Source organism: Falco cherrug, chromosome 3 (genome assembly GCF_023634085.1).
Source record: "Falco cherrug isolate bFalChe1 chromosome 3, bFalChe1.pri, whole genome shotgun sequence".
Taxonomy (NCBI): Eukaryota; Metazoa; Chordata; class Aves; order Falconiformes; family Falconidae; genus Falco; species Falco cherrug.
In genome coordinates, this window is record NC_073699.1 from 46,932,486 (window position 1) to 46,959,950 (window position 27,465).

The following is a 27,465-nucleotide window of genomic DNA, read 5'->3' on the forward strand; positions in this document are numbered from 1 at the left end:
AACTCAGCACTTCCCAATCTTTGTGCAAAATGATCAACTCTCAACACTTTCTCTGAAGAATACCACTCACATCTGCATCATCACACATTTTGTTGAAAGTATAATAGCAGTAGAATAATTTTGTGGACTGAGGGTCATGCACCAGTACTTTTAATTAATATAATTATATTCATTATCATCAGAGTTACAGTAGCATTTATTTTGTTTCCTTCCTTTTCCTATTTCTCTTCTACTTTCATTCTCTTTCTGTTGGTATTTCAAAATGTTCTTCCCTCTTTTTCTTTGTGTTTTAGTAAAACAATAGATTTTGATGAGGAAAAAAAAAATGTGGCTTTGTGTTGTTCTTAAAGGGCAGTCATACTTTTTCTGCAGCATTCCATTGCTTTGGCCTACCTACAGTGTCTTCGACTTCTGTTTTCTTTTAAAATGGTAACCATTATTAGATGATGATGTTAGGTGGAGAGGCAGATCCATAAGAAACCCTACTACTAGCCTCTGAAGAACTTGAAAGATTTAGAGTAAGGCTTTGACTTGAGCTCCAGAACAAGGAGAAGCCACTCAAAGAGCATAAAGGACTGTCAACAAAAGCTAGTTTGTGGTCCTAGTGTATGTTCGGTAATGTATGCATACAATACCACTGCCTACCATTAACTAAATATAATATTCTGTCACCCTCTAGTGGTGGGTCTAGACCACCATACTTCTGATAGTAACAATTAAATATTTTCTCACTGCATGTCTAGTAGAACTTGTTGCATGTAGGAGATCGTAAGCTTCAATATTTGGTGGCCTGTGTGTACAGATTTTCAATTTTGGTCTCCACTGCCTATATCTGTATATTAATTGTATCCTATAACTTCATGCCAAAAATTAGAGATGTAAATTGTCTGTGTTGGTTTTGGGCAGATTAATTAACTAAAGAGTTGGGGGTTTTTAATTATTTCTGTGCTCTTCTCATTTGATAAGGCAAGAAAAAATTGACTGAATTTCAACCTGCAAAGTTAGGGAACATGACTGTGCATTTGAAGTTCATACTGGCTAATGAAATCTCTTTATTTCTTAATTCCTAGTTTTACCAACAACAAAAGTCCTTCTCTAAGACTGTCCAATGATGTACTGGACAGACGCAGTGCCCATTCAAGCCTGTGAAAGCAGTAATTGTGCCTGAAATGATAGTATGACCTATGCATGTATATATGTGAGTGTGTTTATATATATATATCTACCCACACACACCTTAGTATATTTCACATTAAAGTGGCATAACAGAGCCAAAATATTTGACATGACCTATTCCATTAGCTTCAGCAATACTTACAAAATCTGTGTTTCTGAACGAGCCTTAGAAAAAGCTGAAAGTGCAGTTAATGGGTTCATTTATCAAGATCCCAGTAACTGATAATATTGATGCGTTTTATACTGATATTGGACAATTTGACTTCAGATCACATATGATTTAAAGTATCCTAAGCAACAGCAAAATACTTCGTCTGAAACTGAAGTGTTGTACTTTTCACTGGATCAGGAGGTAGTGAAACATATAGAAAGCTAATTGATAGCTTGAGACAACTGGAATGATTCCTTTTGATCACTTGGCAGATGCTCTCTCAGAGCTAAAGCAAGTGTTACTCGTCTCTGGCCTGAGACCATACAATTCCTCTTAAGATAGTGTGGTATTTGAAGTATTAAATGATACTAACTATCTGATCTGTCTGTAATTTTATCAGTATGGGCCATGCATTCACCACTTATGTGTGAACTCAGCATTACCCAATAATTAAATCAGTTCACTGTATCTTTGTTAAAGAGGTGTATGGCAGCATCTTTGCAGTCACAAATGGAATATAAGTATGTATGTCACAAAAAGTGCCACAAAGGCACTTTGATACTTCATCACCGGGAGGAATTGTTTAACTGATCTGCCTTTAGACACTTCAGGAGCAATTACCCCTGGTAGGACCAGATAGAGCCTGCCAGCTGCATCACGGAAAGGCAAGCTGTTTTTGTGAGGGAATGACGCTCTCAGTAAAACTTCAAGTTTCTCAAGAAAGAGCACATCATGCACCTCCTGTAATGTGTAAAGAGCCTGTGACACTCAAAAGGAGGGACCTGACCATGCTGCTAATTAGTAAACCTTCCTCTGATTCTCTGAATTTCAGCAAACCTTCCAGTCTTTGCTCCCACACTCACGCGAGTACCCTAAAAATACAGCTGGGAAGAAGGGGGGAAATTTCTCATGCCGTCATGAACATTAGTTCAGTGTTTTGAAAATAATACCAAAAAACTGGCAGATTTTGCACCTACTTTCATGTTTCATCATATACTGTCTGTGGGGTTTTATGTTTGTATCTGAATCCTGCGAAGATGCGTATAATACATATTGCACACGTGTACACCCACATGGGAACAGATCCAGGCTGATCCACAGAGGCAGAGATTTTCATTCATTTTATCATATTCATTTAATTGTCCTTAGTTTACTGGAGAAAACAATGGGGTTTTGCTAATAGAACTGCAGCTATACTTAGGGAAAATGAAGTTATCTTTCTCATCTTTCTCATAGCATATAATGAAGCAATTTCAGTAACGCGCGTGTCAGCGGATTGTTGGTGATGGTACATCCTTCAGAAAGAATACAAATAGACTTTACCGCCCCTGGAGTGCTGAGAGTAACATGAAACTTACTCTGACTTGTAAACTGAGCAAACATGACATGGAAATCACAGAATAAGGGCATATATGCATCTTTCAGTCCTTGTTTTGACAAAGTGACTTCTTTCTCCAGAGGGACATTTCTGCCATTTTTTTCCAGCATGTTTCACCTTTCACTGACTATTAATCCCAGTATGACTTAACTGCAAATTATGATTCCCACCTATAAGCTCATGGGAGTTAATTCTTAATTTTTTATCATCATCTATTTGAGCACACAGGGTTAGCACTTAGAAGATCTAAGAAAACAAGGGTATGGAAAATAACTTAACAAATTGAGTTTAAATCAAATGTAACAAGTTATAAATATTATAAAAAGAGTATTATTAAAATTCACATTCATTTATGGAAAGTTTTTATTACTAGCAGCTTTAAGAAATCAGGGTAGACCAAAATGTTTTTGAAAATCTGTGCATTTTCTAATATTCTGTGCAGTATTCTTCCAGCTTTAGCAAAATAGCTTACCTGTGTCTGACACAGTTTAGCATTTATATAGACATCAGTTTTAAACAGAATTCTCAGAACTTTATGAACTGGATTAACAAAGGAAGTCTTGCTAAAGGTGAAATTGTTCAGAATTACGTTTCTGAATGCATGGCTCATGAAACATGTTTGATATGGGCTGGATAGCATGCCAGCATGGAATACTTCAGAATGAAGGTATGGGCACAGCAACTAGCAACCTTTACTCAGTGCAATAGAACAACTGTGGATGGGGTTTAGCCTCTTCGTGATGTTAGCTAACTAATAAAGCACTATTAGCAGTTATCAACATATATGGTAAAGGACACTGAAATTCTTATCCCTGGTTTGCAGCTGGGAAAACAAGGCATGTCAAAGATCACTGCAGACTTTTGCTGGAACCCACCCTCCTGAATCTCTTTTCAACTAGGCCATCAGATTTTAGGACAATAGTAGCGGCTGTTTATGTGAATAGATGTGACAGGCTTGGTTGTCTTTGTTGTGTAGGTTATTAGGTCAGTGAATCCAGTTCCAAGTTTGGAAAAAGCAAAATGTCAGGCTAGGCCAGGAAACAGAGGAGCTAGCTTCTTTTTTTTTTTTTTTTTTTTTTTTTTTTTTTTAGAATGTTGAAGAGAAAAGTGTAAGGTAAAAGGGATTCTTTTTTCTCATGTAATAACCAAACTTCATTCCAAGGACAATTTTATGGTCCAGATATGTGTTTCCCATGATGTGACTCTTAAACAGACTTCAGCAGGTAGAACAGCAGCGTCTTGCAGCTTCTAAGTATTGTCTGTGTTTTGTTTTTCTCAACAGAGCTACAGTGAACCTGTTGATGTCAAAGCCTCCCCACAACCTCAGATGATGAATTCAAAGCAGTCAGTGTTTCATGGGCCCACCCAGGCTCACTCTGCACTGTACCTCAGTTCCCACTACCAACAACAACCAGGAATGAATCCTCACATCACTGCCATGCATGCCAATATCCCCCGTAACATAGCACCCAAGCCTAACAACCAAATGCCAGTGACTGTTTCCATAGCAAACATGGCTGTGTCCCCACCGCCACCTCTTCAGATCAGCCCCCCCCTGCACCAGCATCTCAACATCCAGCAGCACCAGCCAATTTCAATGCAGCAGCCCATCGGAAACCAGCTACCAATGCAGGTCCAGTCTGCTTTACATTCACCTACAATGCAGCAAGTAAGTTTGAGCTTTTCAGTTGTCTGGGGAAATATTTTTTTGGGGGGTGGGGGAGGGTGGGGGAAGTCATCCAGAAGTTGACATGGTGAGGGAGATTTGGAGCTATGGCTCAGCTTTAATTTTGCAGGGTTTGAAAACTGGGGTAGTATAGTCTGAGAGCTTAGTCTTTCAAGGGCAAGAATGAATGAATGGGTTTACCTAGATGATGGGAAACTTCAGTGGAACTGTTTGTGCTAGCAGCAATGTTCATCACTTTCTTCTGAACACTAGCCGTGTCTCCCCCCCAAACTTCGGAGGCATCCTTTAAATAGAAGTGTGTCCATAGATCCATCTGCAAATCTGGCAGTACCCTGAAATGTAAGTGATATGTTAAATCTTCAGGAAACATTTTACAAACAAAAGGCAGGCACGTCTAGAAAAAGATAGGATTATAGCTTGTGCTGTTATCCTGGTGCCGATTGTGACATGGAACAGTCAGAGGGAACATGAAGCGACACAGGCTGTGTTAAGCATGCTAGATGAAGTGAAAACAAAAATGTTAGCTTATTCTGTATTCATAACTTCATTTTGCCAGATAAATGTACCTTTTTTTTCTTCTTTTTTTCTTTTTTTTTTTTTTTCCTGGAAATAAGTGGGCTTTGCCCAGTATCCCGATATGGTGTCTTTTCTTCTTTTTTTTTTTTTCCCTCATTCTGTGTTTTAGATAGTTGATGCTCAATACATTTCCTAGGAGTTTTGAATTAATGCAGGCCAACCATAGTATTGTGGGTTTTAGGCCCAGGTCTATGGGATGTTAGAGCAGATTAACTCTGGTGATTTCATGAGAGAAAATTTCCTTTTGTATTGCATGAGATGTGACTATCAATTGTAAGATCTTGCTTTGCAAAGAGGCATTAGAATGAAAAAAATTTTGATGGAGTTGCAAGAATCTACAAAATTTGTATACACAAAACTTGTCAGTTCTGGTTGATAATACGTAGTCATGAACTTGCTGCATGTTTTGAATGTTTGTATAAATTCACCTTCGCTAACAAGGCATTTGCATTTGCTTTCCAAGCCAGAAACATTTCATCTCAAGATTGGTCTTTAGAGATGGAAATATCTGAACACAAAATATAGCTTCTAGCTGAGAGAACAATTCAACAGGAAAAGAATTTTGCAAAGGGGGGCACAGCGGGAGAAGATTTGCAAGCAATCTGGACTGATAAATTTACTTGTTCAGAAGGTAAACCAAGGTGTGCTTAGGATGATCTGGATTTTTTCAGAGACTTTGATCTTAGTCTCAAGAGTAATTTGGAGTAGTCAGACAGGAAGGAAAATTTGTAAAATGTTTACAACTTTTTCCTAGTCCAATTTTTCACGATCAGCGTAAACAGACTTATGATCACACAGATGTGGAGTATCTTATTGTTGTGTATTTCTGAAGGTTTTCCTATTAATTAGAAACCCAGCGTCCTGGTGTGAGTGTCCTGGGAGAGCCCATGCTTGAGCCTCAGAGAAACACAATAGTTAACCCCAAGCCTGGGCAGCTAGAATTAGCTAGAGAAAGTCCTACACTGGTGAGCCAGGAGAGTCTGTCTGGAGAGCCTATGCGTGATGCAATCCTGGTGGAACCTGGAGGCTCAGAGCAATGAGAGACAAAGCAATGAACAGAGACTCAATGCAATACCCTGGTTCATTCAACAAACACGAAAAACGATATCTGTGACAGCAGCCTATTGAGATTGTGTAGTTATATTTCAGCAAGTTTTTATTGCAAAGTGATTCGGTCTTCCAAGTTCAGTTCATTTGCCAAGCTCAGTGTCAGTTGTACATTAGTTGTCCAGCGCAGAACTACAGAAGATCAAACCCCTTATGTCTTTCCAGTATCATTGATAGGCGTAATTTACTGAACAGATTTGAAAATCTGGCTTTATTTATTAATTAATAGTACTGTAGGGGCTAGCATAAGATGCAACACAGATGTTAGATACTTACATATGTATACATACAACATCACCATTATTATATGAATCTAAACACTTAGGCAGTATTCCAAACCATTGCATACTACAAAAAAGGTAAGATAATACGAATCTTCTGTTGTTTTATTTTACCAAGTTGCACGCTTGTAGCGTGTGGTGTGTGCGTCAGTGGCTTGAGAGTACTTTCATTCATCTGTGAGCTGTTTGGCATGCAGTTGAGTTATTTCTCAAGAGAAATAACTTAAGAGAAAACACAGGATACTAATTTGTAGAAAACAGGTGTCTAGAAGTCAACATGTAGACCCACGATGATACTTTTGCTTTACTAAGTACAAGTACAGTAAAGTAAAAAATGCTGTACCTCTGTGTTTCTGCTGACTACTGTTAAACTCATGAAAGGTTAGGTAAAATACTTTTTACCAACTTCTATTACTTAGTCAGAAAGGCTGATGCTTGTAATGAAGATACCAAGGTGAGGTATTTCTGAGCTTCACTCAAGGTGACAGGTGCTTATTACCTCTTGAAATGCTACACTGCCAATCTTAACAACATTTCTCTGAGCACTGTGGAACATCTGCAAACCAGTTTCTACCTCTTACAGTCATGCTTTTGTTTCAAAGTAACACAACTTTTGAGCTGTGGAAAATCTGTGTAATTTCACTTTGGAATATTTGTAATATTTATTTTATTTTATTTTATTTTTTAGTATACAACAGTTTACATAGTTTGTGAATTGAGTTTAAATATAGGATCCATTTCTTGTAAAAAGTGGTGTTGGCAGAGACAAAGCAAAAAGTATGCTAAATCTTACAGCAGCAGGTTTACTAACTACACCATGATTTGCCATGACAGAGCAGAACAGTGGTATCCTGTCTCGTCTCTTAGGTGTGACTTTTTCTAGTCATACTCAAGAAATTTTAGAAAACACTATCCCCAGGATTTTTTACTGCATTAGAGCATGGAGGACAGGTTGGCTACCATGAGGCAAATACCAAGAAATCCAGAAACTATAACCTGAAAGTAAAGGCCTCTTTCTGACTTAGTTGTCAAAAAGCTCTGCTGTGCCCTCTGTTCAGAACTGAGCACTCTGCTGATCACAGAGCATGTTAAAGAGGCAAAGACATAGTGGTGGGAAAAAAACGCAAGCCCTCCAAATGATGACAGCACAGACTCAACAGCAATGAGGACAAAGAAGAGGCATCACCCTGTATGTCTGGCCCATGGTGCAGAGGGAAGGAGGACTCTGGATGCGAGGTGCAGTCTCCAGCAGCACGGTGTAGACCACTCTGCTACGTAAAGAGACAGCCAAGAAGAATGGGAAAACATGTAATCTGGTAAAGCAGAAGCCATAACTGCATTTAATTCAACTTTTTTTCACTTTGTCTTCCCTCAGCTGCTTGATTTCCTCCATGCTAAAGGTGTGGCCACCCTAAGCCTTTTCCAAAGACTCCAGCGGGCATCTAATTTATGTAAGCAGCAAGAACAGAAACTAATTAACATCCCACTCCCTACAGTGTGACTAGCAACAGGAGATATTTTCCTTTTTGGAAACCTCCCCACTGCTCAAACCAAACAGACTAATATATTTTAAGAAAAAATAAGGTAAATTTTTTCATGTGATGCTGCAGCATGAAGCTTAATAGACAAGAGCAGGGTAAGTCTGCCAACAGCTTCCTAGCAGTCTTCTACTGCAGGCATTCGCAGACTCACCTGGCTGGACACCACCATTGCAAACAGACAGCTGTGCTGTAGACATGTTAAAAGCAGCTGTCATGGCTCCCACTGATGGTGGGTTCTGATTTTTTTCCCTTTTTTTCCCAACATCCATCTGTGAAATATTTCGTGGCTTACTAGTGTGATGCTCAGTTGTAGCAGGCTCTGGGAATCCCTGCTCTGTACAGATCCCTCGCTTTAACACTGTGCCTCAGGGAGATTTGGTTACTCATTTTCTCCAGGAGAGGGAGGATAGTTTCTTATCAAAGACCATCTGGTATACCTGTAGGACTGCCAGATCCAAGAAAAATTACATAAAGATTGAGATTTCAGTCCTGGCAGGCAGGAACAGAGTTCTCCAAAACCACTGTGCATGAAATCCACAAACTCTCCTTCTGTGTGTAACTTTGAGGAGGGACTGATGAGAACTGCTGACCTGTGGAGAGAGTTCTGCCCCCACTGCTGCCAGGACAATGTGCTGATCTTCATCAGCTCCGCAGGGAACAGCACGTCCTCCTCTGCTTCCAGAAGTCCTTGCCTGCATGTGTGCAGCTGCCAAACCAAGAGAGACTGCCAGCTGGAGAAGGGCAGACTCCTCCAGGAGTCCACAAAAACTACAGCACATCACGAAGATCCGAAGTGCTGGTAGCCAAAAGTCCACAGTTACTGGACAATTTCTGTTAGCCTTAAAATCAGTTAATTCTGTGGAGTATGCAGCTGATGCAATGCATCCAAATTGTTCTGAATGTACAAGGGAAAGTAAAATTTAAGTATCAGCATTTGGGTCATATGCCTAGCATTAGTAAATATTTTAAAATTTATTTTAAACAATCTTCTCTATTTTCAGTTATCTAAATATTTTTTGTAACTTCTGAAAAGTAGACAAATTAGTCTCTTTTTCCTTTTTTTTCCAAAACAGTTAATGAACAAATCAAACAATGGGCACTGCTGTAGACGTTTAGGGTGCTCGTTTACAGTGTGAATGCTTTACACTTTAAAAACAGACCATTTAGTTCTACTCTGATACTTAAATTAAATACCGATTTTTATTAAATTTAACTTCTATTTTTGAAATATACTGTATCTTTAAAAAATATTATTTTTTTTAAAGCCATGTTAAAGTTTTATTTTTTTAAAGTCTAAATCCAATGTGTAGCAGTTTTTCTTTCATCCACTTTTGACACACTGGAAAAATCACAGTGGATTAGAAGAGCGTGATTTTTCTTTCATTAGAAGCTGAAGTGACCATTCTATCACTGTACAATTTTTTAACTGATGCAGAGTTGCTTCTATCCAGTCTGACTCTTAGGTTTGACATAGTATTTAATTATTACTTAGTTGGGATCAGATGGTCTGAATCTTAACCCTTGCCATTCAAATCAGCATGATTTCTCCAAAGTTCAGGCTAAAACAGTGTCTGAAGCTACAACCTTTTCTCTTGCAAAGTTGTTCTTTCCTTGCCCTACTCACACAGTCATTTGTGCTTTCTGAGCATACTCCACTCTTCAGCTCATTGTACTGTGCTGCTTTGTGTGGAACGTGATGAGACCAAGGATTCACTCCCTACCAAATATGCCCAGTCATTAAGGAACCCTTCTAAGTAGCCCTACTGCAAGCATCTCCTTCCCTGCCCAAAATCCTTCACCCAGGCATTGGGTGGGATGGTGAGTCCCATTACAATCTGTCCCACTTTGGTTCACAGGTAGTGCAAGCAAAACTAGACTCTTAATGTCTAGTAACCATGGCTGCAAGTGTATGCATAACAAAGAAGCAGAAGATTAATGTATGTCACTTTAAAAAAAAAATAATAATAACTCATTTTGGTCTAGTTTTAGGTATTTCTTTTCCTTTAGAAAATAAATGTATACAGCAAGATGATTGCATAGCCTGCAAAAAATAATAGCCTCATTTTTTCTGGCATATATTATATACAGTAAACTCAGGGACCTGCTGTATTTGTCCAGATTTCTTCCTCTTTTTTGTTAAGCTTTGTCTTCGAATGAGGTCAAGAGAAAAAAAAAATCATTAATATCTGTCAACTTCCTTTATAACCTTAAGGAAAAATCTTTGTATGATATCACACAGACAGATTTTCAATTTCCTTGTGTAATAAACAGATGCTTTAGGATTTGGATGTAATTTAAAGGTTTAAAATATCACATTGAGATTGATGAATAAATCAGTTGTGAAGACAAAAACATTGATGCCTGTTGAAAATACCTCTCCAGACAGGCAGGAAATGAAATTAGTTCCCAGTAAAGTGTGGAGATGAGGATCACTGTTTAGTTCTGCTGCAGGCTTTTTAGGACTTGCTACAGTGGCACCATGAAACTGCTAGGGCTACAGAAATCTAATTAAAGAGCAAATGTCCCTCCTGACATCAAATTAATCTTTATCAAGTTCCCTATTTTTATTTCAATCTGGAACAAGAAAATGAAATTTAAAATTCTAGGCATGTGGCAAAACAGTTGATGATTTTCTCTTGAGCATTACAATGCAAAAACATTCAGCATTGTTTAATTAGACCTCGAAGTACTCATTTTCTGAGCACTTTTATTTCATCATTGTTTGTTAAGGGCTTAGATAAATAATACGCAAATATTTACTACAAGCCTGGTACAAGGCTGTCTCCTTCTGTTGTACAGATCTGTATTTCCAGAGCTTTTTCTGTTGATGAAAGAGCTGAAGTAATTATTGTTTACATCTGAAACAGCACCATACTTTATCAGTCCTTCATATTGAGTTCAGGTTTCTTTAATTACTTTGCCTTAACAAGCGTGCTCTCCAGCACCCACTTTGCTGGTATTCTGGTAACCCTTAGCCCCAGTGGGAATGCCGAGCTGCAGCAGCTCCGCTGCTTCTGGAGCTGGAACCTGGCTCAGATATCTCTGCACCATGTTAAAATTTATCATGTGAGCATGTCCTAAGAAACAGGCCCCAATCCCAGGCAGTTATAAACTAAACAGACTTGCCAGGTGCTAGATGAAAGTGTCGTTACCCCTTATTTTGCAGATAGGAGAATTAAGTCTGGATCCGTGGTCCCAGCCTTAACATGAGAGGTATCAGTTCGGTCCAAGCACACGTGCACGTGTGCTTTGCTGGAAGAGAGCCAAAGCAATTTGGCTGTGGTCACACAGAAAACCTGAAAAGATACGAGAATAAGTCTCCACCCAGTTCCAAGCTGTCATTTAAACCACAGGACCACACTCTGACATCTAAGCTATTTATTTGTCCTAAGTCCAGAAGAAATGGAACAGACGCTGCACTGATGGTCTCTTCCTCTGATTTGGGAGAACTGTCCTTGCAGCATGAGCACTCGAGTCTGTGCCTGCTCACTTGCATGCTTTGCCACAGCCCTGCTGGAGCTACTGGCCTCATAGCATGTTTTTCTCATATATATGATTGTTTCATAAAGACCGATAAGAGATAGCTCGGGGGCTTTGCTACCAAAGGTAAACCTGAGTGCCTGAGGGTAGGAAGTGTTTCTGTGGTTAGTTCCCTCTTATAGATAAATTAGAAAGGCCTTATGGGTGATGTTTTGTATAAAAATTATGATGGTGATATAAAAACCCCATTTTTCTGCCTTCTAATTACCCAGAACTCCGATGAAAGCCATTGGGAGGTCTGCTCAGAGTTTCCTTTGGATCTGTTGCAGGCATGGGGATTGTTTAGGCAGCCTGATGTGTAGGTGAAAAGGCAGTGTACAGAGCATGGGTGTTACGCATGGATGGGTTTTATTTTCCCTTATTAGCAGGACAATATATAAGTTAAATGACAACTAGATATAGAATTCAGCTGTGAACTTGCCCACTACTAATATTCTGTTCCTTGGAGTCACCAGGGACAAAGTCAGACTTCAAAAAGCATTTGAGGTACTGAAGTGTGACTCGGGATATTCTCTGTACAGAAAAGATTATTGAAGAAAGTTGCACTCATTTATGGCCTAGGCTAAAATTTGTGATCAGGAGGCGTGGGGTGAGGTGACAGTGTACACAAGAGGCACAGCAGGGCAGAACACCCGCGGGACCTCTGGGGAAGAGCCAGGGTGCAATGCACCAAGAAAGAGGGATGTGAAGAGGAAAGTGACATGTTACATGTGAAGGAAGCTGATTTCTGTGGCTGGGGAGCTGGGGGGGGGGGGGGGGGGGGGGGGCAGGTGAAAACTCCGAATACTCATTTATCTGGATCAAAGGTAGCATGGCTGACTTGCTAAGCCTGCAGAAATAAAACCCAGATCTCCACAAAATTTCTGTCTTAATAAAGGCTGTGGAGAGGAAGCGATCATACATCATGGACTAGAATTTAAAACTAAAAGCTATGAGCTTTAATTCCATTCTATATGTGGACTTCAGCCAGAAGGAGTGGGTTTTCAAACTGGGTACCTTGGGTCGAGTTTAGTTTCTGATTTAACAGCTACACATCCAGTTAACTTCAGTGGGAATTGTATGCCCTTGCCCCAGGAAGGAGTTTGCTGTGTGGTTTTTTTTCAACAGACATCAATTGCTTTCATACAGCATTCCCATACTTTTACCCAATGTAGTTCTTCTAACTTTACAGGAACATGATGTACATTTATACAGGGTGAACCAGATACAGCAGCCTTGAAATTTCAGTTGTTCCACTGGTTTTGAAACACAATATTTAAACATTTTCGTATATCAAAAGAGCTAAAAATTATTATGACTTCAGATGACAGATATTTCAGGAAGCAGGTTAGATGTCTCTTTGTAACTTCCACTTTTGTTCCTTGTCTTCTTGGTTTCAAAAAGCAAGTTATTCTTTGCTACTTTCACTACATTAGTCCAACAACTGTTAAAAAGCTTTGGTTGAATTTCTGTTTAGTTGAGAGAGAAGTACAAATAAAAGAAGCAGCAGATGGTCCCTTTGTGACTGAATGAAGAAAAAGGGTTTTGAGAACAATATGTGAATAGGTGTAGTCTAATAAAACAGTCAGCCACCTGCTGCCTACATCCTTCAAAAAGATTCAGTTGCATATTCTGGGAATTAATGACTAGTGTGTATCCTTACGTTTAATCTAAATGGAAGCTCTAAGGAGCAAAAAGACCTTTTTGCCACAGTGCTGATTGAGTTGTTCTCTTGGTTTTGAATTGTTTCTGCTCTTTCCCTTTTAGTTCCATCCTGTGAACTGTGCAATAGCTAACAACAATTTGGCAGTGTTTCATTTCTCAAACCAAAGAAAGATTTTAAAACTTAGAAAGTGCCTACACATATTTTATTTTTTTTTTCTATTTGAAGTTTGATAACCTAAAGTACACCTGGAAAAGTATTCTACCATTTCACAGTATGGGATTTTTTTCTAAGGACCCAACCTGTTGCTTGGTTTCCGTATATTGTAATGTACTTGCTTTCTCCTCTAGGGATTTACTCTTCAGCCTGACTATCAGAATATCATCAATCCAACATCAACAGCTGCACAAGTTGTTACCCAAGCAATGGAGTATGTTCGTTCAGGGTGCAGAAATCCTCCAGCACAGACTGTGGACTGGAATAATGACTACTGCAGTAATGGGTAAGCAGCCAGTGAATGCCACCTTGTGTTGAGGAACGTTCATGACACAAATATCTGCTAGAGAATTTGGCAACAACTTTATTGCCTGTTTCCATACAGTATTTCAGAAGTGCATCTCTGATGGCACTGTATTTATTCAGCAGTTAGCTGTTGTGGGAGAACAATTTTTCAATACATACGTTTATTAGACATTGTTGTCACCTTATCACAGCAGATACCCTTTGGTCTTAGAGAACTTCGATTCCTTAGAAAATCAGAACTGAAATCTCAAGTAAAAGGTGTAGGAAAGATGTTTTAAGATCATTACCTCCTACTTGAGAGGCAAATGGCATGAACTGTTTCCTCCAAATATGCCATTGCTGAGGAGAGCTTGCTGTCAGTGAAAACTACTTTGGGTCATGAAAACCCAAACCAGTGAGATGCAGGGGTGATGCATGGGATACAAGATACATGGAAAAGAATGGCATGAAGATCACATGACTGTAACCAAAACCAAAACACCATACCTGTAGGAACTCTATGACTCTGCCATAAGGTTAGTAGCCCCTTCAAACCCTAAGCTCCTCTGCAGCATGGTTTGTGTGGAGCCATGTAACTGTCCCAAAAACTGTCTAGAAACGTTTAAGACTCTGAACAGAAGGTATCTTTTGAGTTTTAAATTATACCTAGTGTGCCTTGTGAACATGCTCATCAGCCTAACCTCCCCTTGACCCTGTCATGAATCCCTCAAGACAATGGCAGATAAAAGCTCTCGATTGCTACCACAGTGTCAAATCTAACCCAGACAAATGAACACAAAGCAGAATTAAAGACCAGTTTCACCCATTACATTTGATCAGACTAAGAAATTCACTTGCATTATTGTTTTAAAGTTGCTTTTGTTTCTGGAACTCAAACGAACTGAACAAAAATCTTTTCTGGTTACTAGTTGAGAACAACACCTTGACTAGGACCTGCTGACACTGTGGCAGGCTTTAACTAGCCTGCAAAGCAGCATCACTTTCCCCTGTACCTATCACTGTTGCCCCATGACTTGCCCACTTATTCAGTGGAACAGTCTTGCTCCTGTGCTGTACCACCATAATGTCTTGATCTGTGCTGCAGGCCCTCGTAGGAGCCTGCCCAGCCCACAGACCTTTATACCCACTTACACTGAGCTCTGAATAGACTGTCCCCTGTCAAACAAGCCATAATCACCTGTGGCTTTGATTCCTGGTCTCTTCTGGAAAAAACAATGTGCAAACACTCCCAGCAGTGCCCTCTTGGTGCCCACTAGGCATAACTTTCCATCAGCAGAAGCTTTCTCTGAGCAGACCCTGTACATACTGTGTAGATATGCCTGTGTGAATCTGTGTGCATGGATTTAACCTGTCTTTGCTATAGCACTGGCATAAACTGCTCTGTGCTGCTCTTGGACTGCAAACAAAGTAAACTGTAAAGCTGTGGAAGAACATAAGTGGTGCCTGGGTTTTGGTGAGGAAGCAGGAGATTAAGAGTAAAGCCTCTCCCAGAAAAACTCTGCAGTGTGAACCAAGCCCCATCAGTGATGCTTCTTCTGCTTTACATTATATGTTTTTTCTGACTTCTACAGACTGTTCCAATTTAGAAACCAGTAAACGACTTCTTTTGCTCTGAACTGCTATGCTTCAGTTGAAGCTGGAACCCAGCAAGAACAGAATGTAAAAGTGTGCCAGACATAGCGCGTTGGTGGAAGGTCTCCCGTAGAGCCTAGTCTCCAGCAGAGAGCTGGTCTACTTGGCTTTGCCAGAAGCTTCTGTGTTCCCTTCCATGTGCTTACCTGAACCTGCCAACCATCATTTTTTGGCTATGGCTCTACTACTAGATAAAATAGGTCAGAGATGTCAGTTGCTGGCACCCATGTTCATGTAGCTAAGCTCTCCTGCCCTCTAAGGAAGTGGGCACATCTTTAAGGTGCTGATGGAGTATCATTGGGAGACCTGTGCTAAACTGTCAGCTGTACCTACATGGTTTGTGAGGGAGGGATAGTCAGTGCTACCAGCCCACTACTGCAGGTTATCCCAAACCAGGGCTTAAACCCATGTGCCGGTCCTGTGTAGTTTAGAGCTAGATGAGGTCTCCGGGTAGCTACATGCCACTATAGCACTAAGATTTTTCTTTTTATTACTCTGGTAATGCAGCCATACTTCAGTGATATGCTTGGAATGAATGACATGCAGTAGGGTTGTGGGGTTTTTTTTGGAAGAACAGGACAAAAAAAATGACAATTTTTTTTTAAAATCACCTTTGTTCTTCTTCTCTTTGAACAGGGGCATGCAGAGGGACAAAGCACTGTACCTTACCTGAAAATCTGAAACACCTCTCCTTTCCACTGAGGAATGCAGGGGAGTCTTTTCATCATGGATTGCTTTATGCAGTCAAGGCAGTTCTGCATTTTATTAGGAAATACAAGTTGCTAAGCACTTAGGACTATTTGAGCTTGTGGGTCACCCACTCTGGAAAAAATAGTCTTGCTTCTTTCATTTTCTCCTCTCCCCACCCTCCCCCCCAAAAAAAAAATTTTTTTCTCTTTCTTCCTCCTTTTCCATCCCTACCCTGAGATCCTTTAACGGACATTGCTTTTCTTCTTCCCTGAAGGAAACTTGGACCATTCAGATTTTATGTTGGTTTTTGCTGTGAAGTGCTGCGATAGTAACTGCCTTAGCAACTGTAGATGTCTCGGATAAAAGTCCTGGATTTTCCATTGGTTTTTCATAATGGGTGTTTATATGAAACTACTAAAGACTTTTTAAATGGCTTGATGTAGCAGTCATAGCAAGTTTGTAAATAGCATCTATGTTACACTCTCCTAGAGTATAAAATGTGAATGTTTTTTGTAGCTAATTGTAATTGAAACTGGCTCATTCCAGTTTATTGATTTCACAATAAGGGTTAAATTGGCAAACATTCATATTTTTACTTCATTTTTAAACAACTGACTAATAGTTCTATATTTTCAAAGTATTTGGAGGAAAAAAAAGTAAAATATTCCCAAATGATATTAATTAAAAATATTGGCTTTGTTGCATGAAATAAACACAAAAAACTAGGGAAAAAAACCTAATGTTGATAAAGAGCAACACATTTATTTTGTACTGCCTAAAAAATGCTTCTTTTTTTTAAAGAAAATCACTTTATGTGTACTGGTTAGTAAATGTCATTTAAGTCCTTTTATGTATAAAACTGCCAAATGCTTACCTGATATTTTATTAGATGCAGAAACAGATTGGAGACAGCTAAATTATAACCTTTACATATGGCTATGTATTATTGTTTCTTCATACTGTGTCTGTATTTAATCTTTTTTATGGAACCTGTTGCGCCTATTTATGAAATAATAAATATAGGTGTTTGTAAGTAAATTTGTTAGCATTTTAAAGAAGTTTCTTTGACGCTTTAACTTTTGCTGGCACAAATTGTTCACAACTGATGTGAATATTTTATTTAGTTTTTACAGTGACATATATAAGACCAAACCTGCTTTACTGGCAGAAAATGAAGGTAACCAATACTTATTTCTCTATTTCTTTGGTTGTTAAGGGAAAATTTAAAAAAAAAAATTTAAAAAGGCATTTTAGGTAGTTCCCCTTTTAAAGCATTGTAGCAGGAAGTTGCCCAAAACTAAGACTTGAACCAACAAAACTAACTGAATAAAACTGCATAATGCTGCTTCTTGGAACTTCATCAGTTTTGGTTAATTAGTCAAGTGGAATAAAAACATTACCAACAGAAATATTACCAAATATGATTCAGCTATGTTATTATACATTCAAAATGTCCTACAGAGTTTTAAGGAGTGTATCACAAATACATCCTAAAGTGAAAGGTAAGTTCACAGCCACAGGGAAAGGGATAAACAAACAAACAAACAAACAAAAGAAGGTATTTTGTCAATGTTTTGGATCAGGGATAGCTCTGAAACTACATTTCTGGAGGATTTCATCCCAAATGCCTGTCCAATTAATGGAGATTACTACTGATTTGTATTTTCTATGTGAAATAAAGCAAGCAACTCGGATAAAATTAACATTATGCAGTGCCACTGATTTTTCTTTAAAAACAAAACAGAAACAAAGGCATGCTTGGTTTTGAATGATTTCAGGCAATGTACAATCGGAATCACTTGGCATGTAATAACTAATAAATAATGCAGATCAGATGTGATTACTCAAATGACTGTAGCTGAGAGCTCTAATTTTCCTGTCTTGAAACTGTATGAGAATTTGTGATTAAATTCACAGTTTATTGTTTGTCTGTTTAGTACTTTAGAAATATACCAGCACTACTAATTACCCAATGTCTTCTATTTATTATATTATAGTAAACTACATTTTCCATTCATATTAATTCTAAAGTGAGAACATAATTACTGGGGACAAGAAAAATCAGCTTTGATTTTGACAGGCAGTTTTTCTTTTTCTTTTATGGAAAAGAACTGTGTTATCTTCATTTCTTTTAGAGCAGGTGCGCAGTCACATAAAGTTGTTAATTTCGGTATCCATGCGGAGTTCAAAATACAAGAAAACTTTAATGTAAATAAAAAAAATACATCATGAATAAAATACTTATTCTGTATGAACCTCTGGCTATTTGTTGTCTCTCAGTCTGTAAGAAGGGAAGCCTGCGTTGTGTTTACCATACAGCACCTTACCCAGCCAGTGCTTTGTGTGTGGTTCTGTGCCTGGGTCCTGTTCCAACAGGGTAGCTGTGCTGGAGGAGCAGCAGTTTTGGCCAGGGTTATGCTGATGCCACTTTGTTGCAAAGGAAAGATCCCACTTCCACGCGTAAATGTCAGTTCTTCTTGTCTGGCCTTTGGAAAAAGCAATGGTTGCTGGTCAAGGGCAGTCTGCTATTTGTTTTCAGCTGTGTATTGGCAGACACAACTTGTCCATGGATGGAGCCTAGCAGGTTGACATCTTCTTGTAAGCAGGTGAAACTCCACTGGAGTTCATGAGGGTACGCCCCGTTCTTCACTGAAGTGCTGTGGCTTAGGCACCAGAATAACACACATACCCGAGCCACTGGTTGTAAGTCACCATCTGTCATAATGACAATAATGAGAAAGCACACAGGAATGAAACAACCTACACGCTGAAGCAACACAGTAACAGCAAGTAAATATGATAAAGACATTTTTCAAAGTGATAGTAACCAGGGAAATAATGTCTTCCAGTAATTGAAATTAATATTTTTTTTTAATTATTTTTTTACAGTGGTAGGCACAATGAAAGGTTAGCAACATATGCACTCTGTAAGATGTAAATCCCATTTGGCTGCCCCAAGGTAAGCAGAGGTTTTGAAAAGGAAAGGCTCTTCAAATTTACTGCTGCTCTCAGTGTGCCCCATTCTGGCAATGTGAGTCCCAGTCTCTATCACCAAACCCATGGGGGTCTGAGCAGAAATCCCATCCAGCTGCTGCCTCTGACCCAAAGAAGCTCTTCAAAGGGACCTGCTATAGGATTCTGTCCCCCACATTCACCCACAGGCAGTAAGTAATGTATTCATGGAGGGCCCCAGCCATTCACAATGAAATGTAATGTATTCGTGCCCACTTCTCTCTCTCTCTCACCGAATTGATCTCACTGCTCCTGATTCCAGCGGCGTCTCCGCCAAATATTCCCTGCAAGGCTTCGCCGTAAACAGGAAATCCGACAATAAGAACTCATTACTGGAAGGCAAAACATGCTTTTGCCACCTTCCTCAAGCTTCTGAGACTTAATCTCAACCTGAACTACCATCTCCAAGACTGTATCTGCCTGTTTCTTACCTGATCCTGTAAACATGGCAGACCTAGAGAGATCTCCTTCTGTGCTCTGGGGAAACACAGTAGGTAAAAAAATCCTTGTTTTGCACACACTGTGAGAAGGAACTAAAGAGCTGTATGTAACCCATACAGGAATTACTCCCCAGAACTCCCATTGATAGGTAGATAGATATAGATATATAGATACAGATACAGGTGTAGGTGTAGATAGATAGACAGATATACAACCATTGCCCCGTTAATTATTTACCTGGTGTCTTCAAGCCCTTTTATGTTTAAATAAAATATTATTTAGTGAGTATAGCAGTGTGCTGGCAGTGCTGCAGGAGGTGCTGAGCACCTTGGAGAACAGGAGGTGCTTTGTGTCAGGTCTTGCAGGCAGCATTTGCTTTCCTTTGCAAAGTCATGTATTTTATTATTACCCAGCAGCACTTTAAATCACAACTCAAATGTAGTTCTTATCCCACCAACAAGAGGACAAGTGAGAACAATGACTTGTAACATTTCAGAGTCTGTCACAGTTACTGCCTAATTAGAGAAACCCACCAGCAAATGTGCATCTGCATGGATCCTGCAACTGTCATCATTTCACATTCTATTAAGGGCTCTCTGCGATAGACACTTTACAATGAAATTTTGTTCAGGCTAATACCAAGCTGGCAAACATGTAATTGGCTAGCAAATAAAATAAGAGAGGAAAAAAAAGAAAGAGAAGAAGGGGAAAAGAAAAGGAAACCTTCCTATTTGGAAAACAAGGTGTGTGCAAAAATCAACAGTATACTGCAGAGAAGATCCTTACCTTCTGACAATTGTGTGTTTACAACGAGTCTGAGCATAATTGCTCTGATGGGCTGTCAAGGAAAAGATTAATTTGGCAAAGATTAGTATTGACTTGCTGTTTATTAAGGCTTTTAAACAGCTGTATCTGGCAACATTCCTGTAAGTGCCTGTCATGTCTGAAAATCAGGCTCGCACCCGGGTGCTTGCCAGCTGTTGCTAAACAATCTTACCACTTTGAGTATCTTTCTCCAGGCCAAACAGCAAGAGCAAAGTACTGCCAAATGAGTCTCTCTTGTCCTGTCACTTTTGGGGGGATCGGAGAGCTCAGATGTCAGTTGATGGCTCGATGGCTGAGCTGATAGCAGCTGCCGGGAGCCGGCAGAGTGGTTAGAGAGGTGGTACACCAACCCGTCCCCCACGCCAAGGGAAGGGTGCTCCTGTTAGTCACCTCACCAACACACAAAACCACAGCTTGCAACTGCTGTAACACAAAGGGGTTTTAAACCCCTTAGCTCCTGCCATCAAGTCAAAGTTTGATAGGAGGCAGAACTCCAGAGCGAGTGGTTCATCCTCCCTGGGCTCTGATGGGTAAAGCCAACAAGCTAGAGGGGTGTGTGAAAGTACAGCAGACACCATTAATCTTTATAAAATGAGCCAACATTTCCTTCTATGATTTTTCCCCCCAGACTAAAACAAAAGTTATAAAAGCGCTGCACACAAAATACCCTAGGTCAATGGAAACCTGTAAAAGGAAAGATGTCAGCTGTTATTTTTGTTATGTTACTTAAAACATTTCAGCTTGCATTGTGGGCTTTAGTAGCGAGCTCAGAAACAAATAATACCAATGGAAAGAAGGATAAACAAACGGCTGCAGCTAAACGCCAATACAAATAGCCATGTGTTACAATTAAAGTTGATTTGGCCTTTCAAATAGAAGTCTGATTTTCTGGGATTAATCTCGACCTTTTCAAGTTGCATTAGGCTGAAATAAGTTGTCAGAACAGATGTGAATTTTGTTTGCAGAGAACAATTGTAATCCAGTAACCCTTAGAACACCAGTGTTTCCCAGACCGCCAGCCAGCTGAGCAGTGAGGATGCGGTCGGCAGATACTGAGTGCACACAGCAGGCAGAACCAGAAGACTCGTGGCCATGTCCAGAGGCTGGAAGTTTAGGTCAGAAAATTTCAAACTGGAAGTGAAGTCCTTTTCCCTTTAATTCTGAATTTACCAAGCAGCATGGTGGATGCACAACCACTTGAAAAAAAGATGTTAGAACAAAAAAGGATACCTTTGTAAAACATGTGTTCTTTAGCTAAATCAAACCTATAAGTAGTCGATATTCCATGCGCCGCTGTTTCATGGAAGGCTGGGCACATATTTTATAATGCAGAAGTCTCTGAAGGCTCCAAGAATCACATGTTTCAGATGCTACTCTAAACTAGCTTTCTAAGAAGTTTTCCTTACAATCTGCACAGCTCTAGTACTTAAAAAAAAAAAAAAAAAAAAAAAGAAAAGAAAAAGAAAGAAAGAAAAAGAAAATCTCTACTGAATAATCAGCTTCTCATACTTTGATACATCAAGTCTAGAACTTCCCAGGTCTATGCACAGCATATATGCTGATCTGGTGCTCCCAAAAAGCTTGGTTTCAGTGGAAGTAAAAAGGTCCAAAGCCTTTCCAGTATGGGCTGAGGGCTGAGGGCAGGGGCAGAGGGGCTGTTCCCCTTACCATGCCAGCAAAGCAACTGTGCCAGGGTAAGCCCTCTGCAGACACAAAGTCCACAGGTTGCTTTTGTAACACTGACTTTCTTCACAGTGAAACACAGACCCATGTTTATGTCATCAGTGCAGTCATATTGTTAAATACTGAAGATGCAAGAAAGATTTTTCCTGCTCTCTACATAGCATGGCTTAGATAGAAACATGAAGTTCCAAAGTTCATTCAAAAGCATGTCATCACTTGAATAAATAAGGCTGATGCCCTAATTAGTAGAGAAAGCCTTCATGTTTTGATATCTACTTCTGCTCAGAGTTCTGAAATAATGAGCTGAGCCTCTCCACTCCTCTGGCATACAAGCATGTGTTACATGGTTTTGTTAAAGAGATGAATATGAAAGGAGGTAAGTGATGTACCCAGGGACAAGAGTAATTTATAGGAAAAGTAGCTGAGATCTGAGAGTTCTGAAAAACAGTCTTCTGCTTTAGTCAGAAATAAAGTTCAAAAACTGTGAAGCAGTGCTAAGATCCACAAGGACAACATTAACTCAGGTGAGATTTTACAAATAACAAATAGGGGGAGGTTTCCAGGTTTTATTTGTCTTTAGCAGTTTTCCACTTTTAAGTCATAAGTGTACAGTCAAGTATTACTTTCAAACTTAACTGTAAACTTTATAAAGATTAAAATAACAAGAGAGAGATGTCTGAGTAATCTCTGGCTTCACGTTGCTGGAATTTTTGATTAAAATTTCAAAGCTTGTGAGACTGGAATTTTGACTATACTGTTCATACCCCTCAGACTTCTTTATGTCTCTCTCTGTTTTTGCAGAATTTCTCCCTAGACTTCAACAAAGTCCTTTACCTGTCTGACTTTCTGCGTCAGCTTTAACAAAGCACCTTACATATACTTACACCTGCACACTGAGGAGACTCATGGCAGTGGAACGGGGCTGTCCTGCACCTGAGTCCCCAGCAGAAGTTGCCCTCTGCAAACAGACTGAAGATAGTCACACAATTTGATCCTGGCAGGAAGGTCATGCTTCTGCAGTACATGGGTGATACATTTGCAAGGCTGAGTATTTCTCAACTCTCCAGAGAGAATTTTTTTGAGAACAATTTGATCAAAAGCCAGAAACAGAGTATCCTGTCTTCTTGTACTGTTGTCACCTTTGGACTGGGAAGGAACCTGAGCCCAGAGGTGAGAGCATTTCCAAAAGTGATCCCAGGATAAGGAAAATATTGACATATTGGAGTAAATCCAGTGGAGGCCACCACGACTGTCAGGGGCTGGAGCACAGGGCGCAGGTGGACAGGCTGAGAGTGCTGGATCTGGTTAGTCTCAAGGAGAGGAATCCAAGGGGAGCTCTTACTGCAGCGTGTAACTGCCTAGGGCGTCTTTATAAACACAGAGCCTGTAGAGGATTTAGAGGACTGTATGAAAAATTTATTTGTAAAAAGGTTGTAATGATTGTTAAAAACATAAGGTATGAAATGTAAAAAGAGAAGAAAAAAAAAGGGGGAATTGTAGAGGGATGAATCTGGGTTAATTAGCATTGATAATATACAGGTGTGGGCTGGCTTCAGGGGCGGTGGGTTGGCCGATGTAGATGAGGGGCAGCTGTGGCTGGTTTGTTAAGTGGTTGGGCAGCCAAGGAAGAGAGAGCAGGTCCTAGATAAGGAGAAGGCAGCAGAGGGACGGGCATGAAGAGTGTGTTGGTATGAGATGGTAAAAGACCTTGTTGCAGCTTGATAGTTTGGAGAGTGCTGTGACAGGAGCCCAAATCTTTCTGGAGGCATACATGAAGGACAAGAGACAATAGCCACAAGCTGAAATAAGGAAAGTTCTGATTACATGTTGGGGGGGGGGAAAATCACCAGATAAGAGTTTGAAAACACTGAAACAGGGGCCCAGAGAGGCTGTGGGATTTATGTCCTTGGAAATACTTAAAACTCAAGGGGACAGCCCTGGAAAACTCCATCTAAGTTGCACCAGCTGTGGCTGTGGGGATAGGATAGACCAGAAAACCTCCAGAGATCCCTTTCAATCTAGGTTTGTCTGCAATTCTTTTTCACACAAAATCCCCTACACGTAGGACAGAAAGAAAGCCCAGCAGATCACGGTTATTTAGCCTCAAATTGGGAAAGGGGGTGAGAAAGTCTTTGTTGGTTGCTTCCTGTTACACACCTTGTGTTACAGTACATTGTGCCATTTTAAACTGGGGTTTCACAGCCTGGTTTTACATGTACAGAAAAAGCAAAAGTGAACGTCATTTGTATCTGAGTTTCCTGTAGAGGTTTATTTAAGGGGAAAAAAACCTCCCAAGGAAATCATAGACGTTAACCCACTGATCGTTTTCCTGAAATTAATTTAGTTTGCATTATATTGAGGGTGCAACTTTTATGCAAAGACAAGCAGGAGTGTATTGGTTGCCAAAGCAAAGCTGACTGGTTAAATCTTGGACTCTGGGGAGCAAAGCCTCAGATAAATGAAAGAAAAGATACAGTTTTCCTTTTATATATATATATATATGTTTTTTAACATATAGCACTCAAAAGAAGTCTCTGGGGGCTTCAATACGTGACTTTACATTTTAATGCTTTTCCTCCACCAGATGGTTTAGATAAAAACTTATTAGTTTCATTCGTGCAAATGGTTTCATACAAAAAATGTCTATTTTTAACATTTTAGCCTCAAGGCTTGTTTTTAACTTTTTTTTTTTCCCCAGAAGTGAAGTTTTCACTAGTTTCTAATATTTTAATCATCATCATTCTTATCATCAAATAAGATTCATACCATAATTGGTTGATGAGTCCTCTAAAAGAATTTACATCCAAAAAAGCCCAATAAAATTACTTCATAAATTTGATTTATGTATCTTTTCATACAACCTTTATGTTTTTACAGTTTTCCATGAGATTAGTTATGATTATGCCAATCTCTGCAAAAGCAGTGTATATGTTCTGTCACACATAATGATGCAGACCCTTTATCTTCCTTTTTTTGTCTTTATATCATTACTGTGAGGAATACATTCAGTGTATGAAAACCAGAGAGGGTTTACTACTGGAAACCCTAATTGCTACTACAGGCAAATCCACTCCCATTTCTGGAGGTAGGGAATTCCCCCTAGCAATGAAATTAATGTGGCTTTGCTAGGCACATGCTGAGGGGATGTTAGGAGGGCATACATGAGTAATTTTAATTCTGTGAGATCTTTCTTTGTCATCCAAAGACCTCATTTAGAGCCAAGCAGAGCAGGACACAGAAAACACCAGAATCTCTTCATTAACACAGTCATCACCATTGATCCAGAGCAGACATTATCTGCCATTTTCTTTCATTTCAGAAGAGCTCTCCAGATGCTCAGGGGTGTCCAGTACCCATCCCATTGGTCATGCAGAGCACTAGGACCTAATTCTGGCACCCAATGGAGGCACATTGTTAAGAACCTCCCTCTGCAGTCAGCGGAGAAGGATCAGCACTTCCAATGTACATGTTATGTAAGAAAAAAAGCACTCTGCCAACTTCTCTGCAGCACTTGCAGAGCCTAAAAACCGATGTCTGCACTACAACTAGGAAGTAATTCTGTCTATTAGGAGTTGATCAACTGGTTGAAGAAGCTCCTATAGTTGCACTGCACAAAGTTAAGGGGTTTCATTTAGGACTAAATGTACTAATGCAGTTCCCCTGCACTGCACCTCACCACTGGCAACGTAGCAACTCACACACAAGAAGTTAGGTGCCTGAACTCATATTTAGACCCTGACAGGTATTTTGCAAGTTAAATGCATTAACTGTTAACACAGAGAGTTAAAACAAACAAATAAACCTTATACGTGTTTTCCCAGATTGGGTACTTCAGCCACTGTGCCAGAAAAAACGTTGGCAAGTAGCTATGGGAAAAAGAAGGTAAGGGAGTCAGAAGCAAGAAATGAAGGAGGAAAAGAAAGAAAACTGCATCCTCATGTGTCTTCAAGATATGGGTTTGTGCAGTATCGCATTCTGTTGGACATTCAGAGAACCTGAGGATATGTAAATAGAAACCACTCCAAAGAACAAAACTCTCCATGCAATAAGGGGATTTCCAGTCATGAGTATATTGCTTGCAGGGTTTACACCACAGGGGCAATACATTGACAGACCGTGACTTCATATATACATCACTGTATTATTATAGCTGTTAGGATGTTCAGGAGGTTGTAATTAGTGAGCATCAGGGTGTGTAAGCCCCCTGCCTTGTGCTGCCAATGCTAATCCATGTCAGTGCCTACAGGCAATGGTGGAAAATAAAACATTTCAATGAACAGCACCAGGAAAACCTAAGGCAGGCCAAGACAGCCACAAGGCCCTGTGATATGAAACAAAAGCAAACATAATCTATGGGTCAGAAATAACTGCTGATCCGAGGCTTATTTTTGTGATGCACCTCCTGCATCAAGAGAAAAATTTGGACAGGAAAGTGGCAAACAGGAGTCTTTTGTTGTCTGGGTTCTTTTTTTCCCCAAATAATCCAAACATCAGCACATCACTTAGCCATGGGCCATAGCTGGGGCACAGGCATTCCCCTCTGTGGGCACTGAGGGTTGGATAAGAGACCTCTGCCACGGAGTCATTACAACAGGAGTGGGTAACTGTCCCATCTGATGCTCCTCAATGGATGTGGATCCATTTTCCCAGGTGAAAAGCTAGTGAACTACTTTTGTCATTGATTACATTCTTGGCTTTCCATTTCACAGCAGCTAAACGTCAGATCTTGTCCCTTCCTTGGCAGCACTGCTCCACCATAATGCCTTGGCTCCACTGCCTGCCTTCCTGGAGACCTGACCCAGGAGCACAGCAGACATCTACGCTATGGGAGATACCTCTCACAGGCTGTTAAAGAGTCTAATAATTGCCTCTTGGAAGATTTCCACACCCAAAAATTCTGCATCAGCACACCAATGCAGCAGTAAGTGGATGGGAAAATCTGCTGAGCTACCTATTCATTTATTATTCTCCCCCAACATTTTTCTGCTCTTATCTCCATCCACTCTCCATGCTTTGAAGTCTAATGGGTCATTGGCCTTTGAAGCTGGGTCATTGGCCATTGCCAACTATTTCAGTCACACCTGAAAAACTGACCATTGTGTGACATGTAAAACATCTGAGAGGGAGTAAGAACCGTCTCCATGTCTGGGATTGTATGGACTTGTATTGCAATTGTACAGGATTGTATTCCAATTGTATGGAATTGTATTCCAATTGTATGGAAGTTTTTCAGCACATTGCTTTGGCTCTGCTCACCCTTCCCTTCCCTTCATGCTCTAATGAAAGGAACTCTCATCATAGCAGCAAATAATCATTACTATGATTTTGTCACAGTGAATAGTTGTACCAGGGAAATAGATTCTAAAAGAATAATGTTCATCCAGTCAGGGAAAATGGACCCAAACCATGACCTGCATAGCCTCTGAAGAGCTATTACTTGAATTACAATGAACCATTCATTAATTAGCTGCATATCAAGAAACAGCTACTTCATCTCTCTAAACATCAGACTCATGCTGCATATTTACAAACAGAAAAAAATGTAACTCCTCATATTAATAATTTGGTGTAATTGACTTGC

The 27,465-nt window shown here is 39.8% G+C and overlaps 1 protein-coding gene across 5 annotated transcripts in view; it reads left to right on the plus strand.

Annotated features, from left to right (window-relative positions):
- The window catches only part of TOX (thymocyte selection associated high mobility group box), a 225,191-nt gene extending 207,865 nt beyond the window's left edge, over window positions 1-17,326 (plus strand). For all 5 annotated transcript variants that reach the window (XM_005443215.4, XM_055705182.1, XM_027811164.2 and 2 more), the window contains 3 exons: window positions 3,988-4,374; window positions 13,430-13,581; window positions 15,870-17,326. In XM_005443215.4, coding sequence (XP_005443272.1) covers window positions 3,988-4,374; window positions 13,430-13,581; window positions 15,870-15,906 — 576 coding nt within the window. In that variant the 3' untranslated portion in view covers window positions 15,907-17,326. The remainder of the gene's footprint in view (window positions 1-3,987; window positions 4,375-13,429; window positions 13,582-15,869) is intronic.
- The last annotated feature ends 10,139 nt before the right edge of the window (window positions 17,327-27,465 follow it).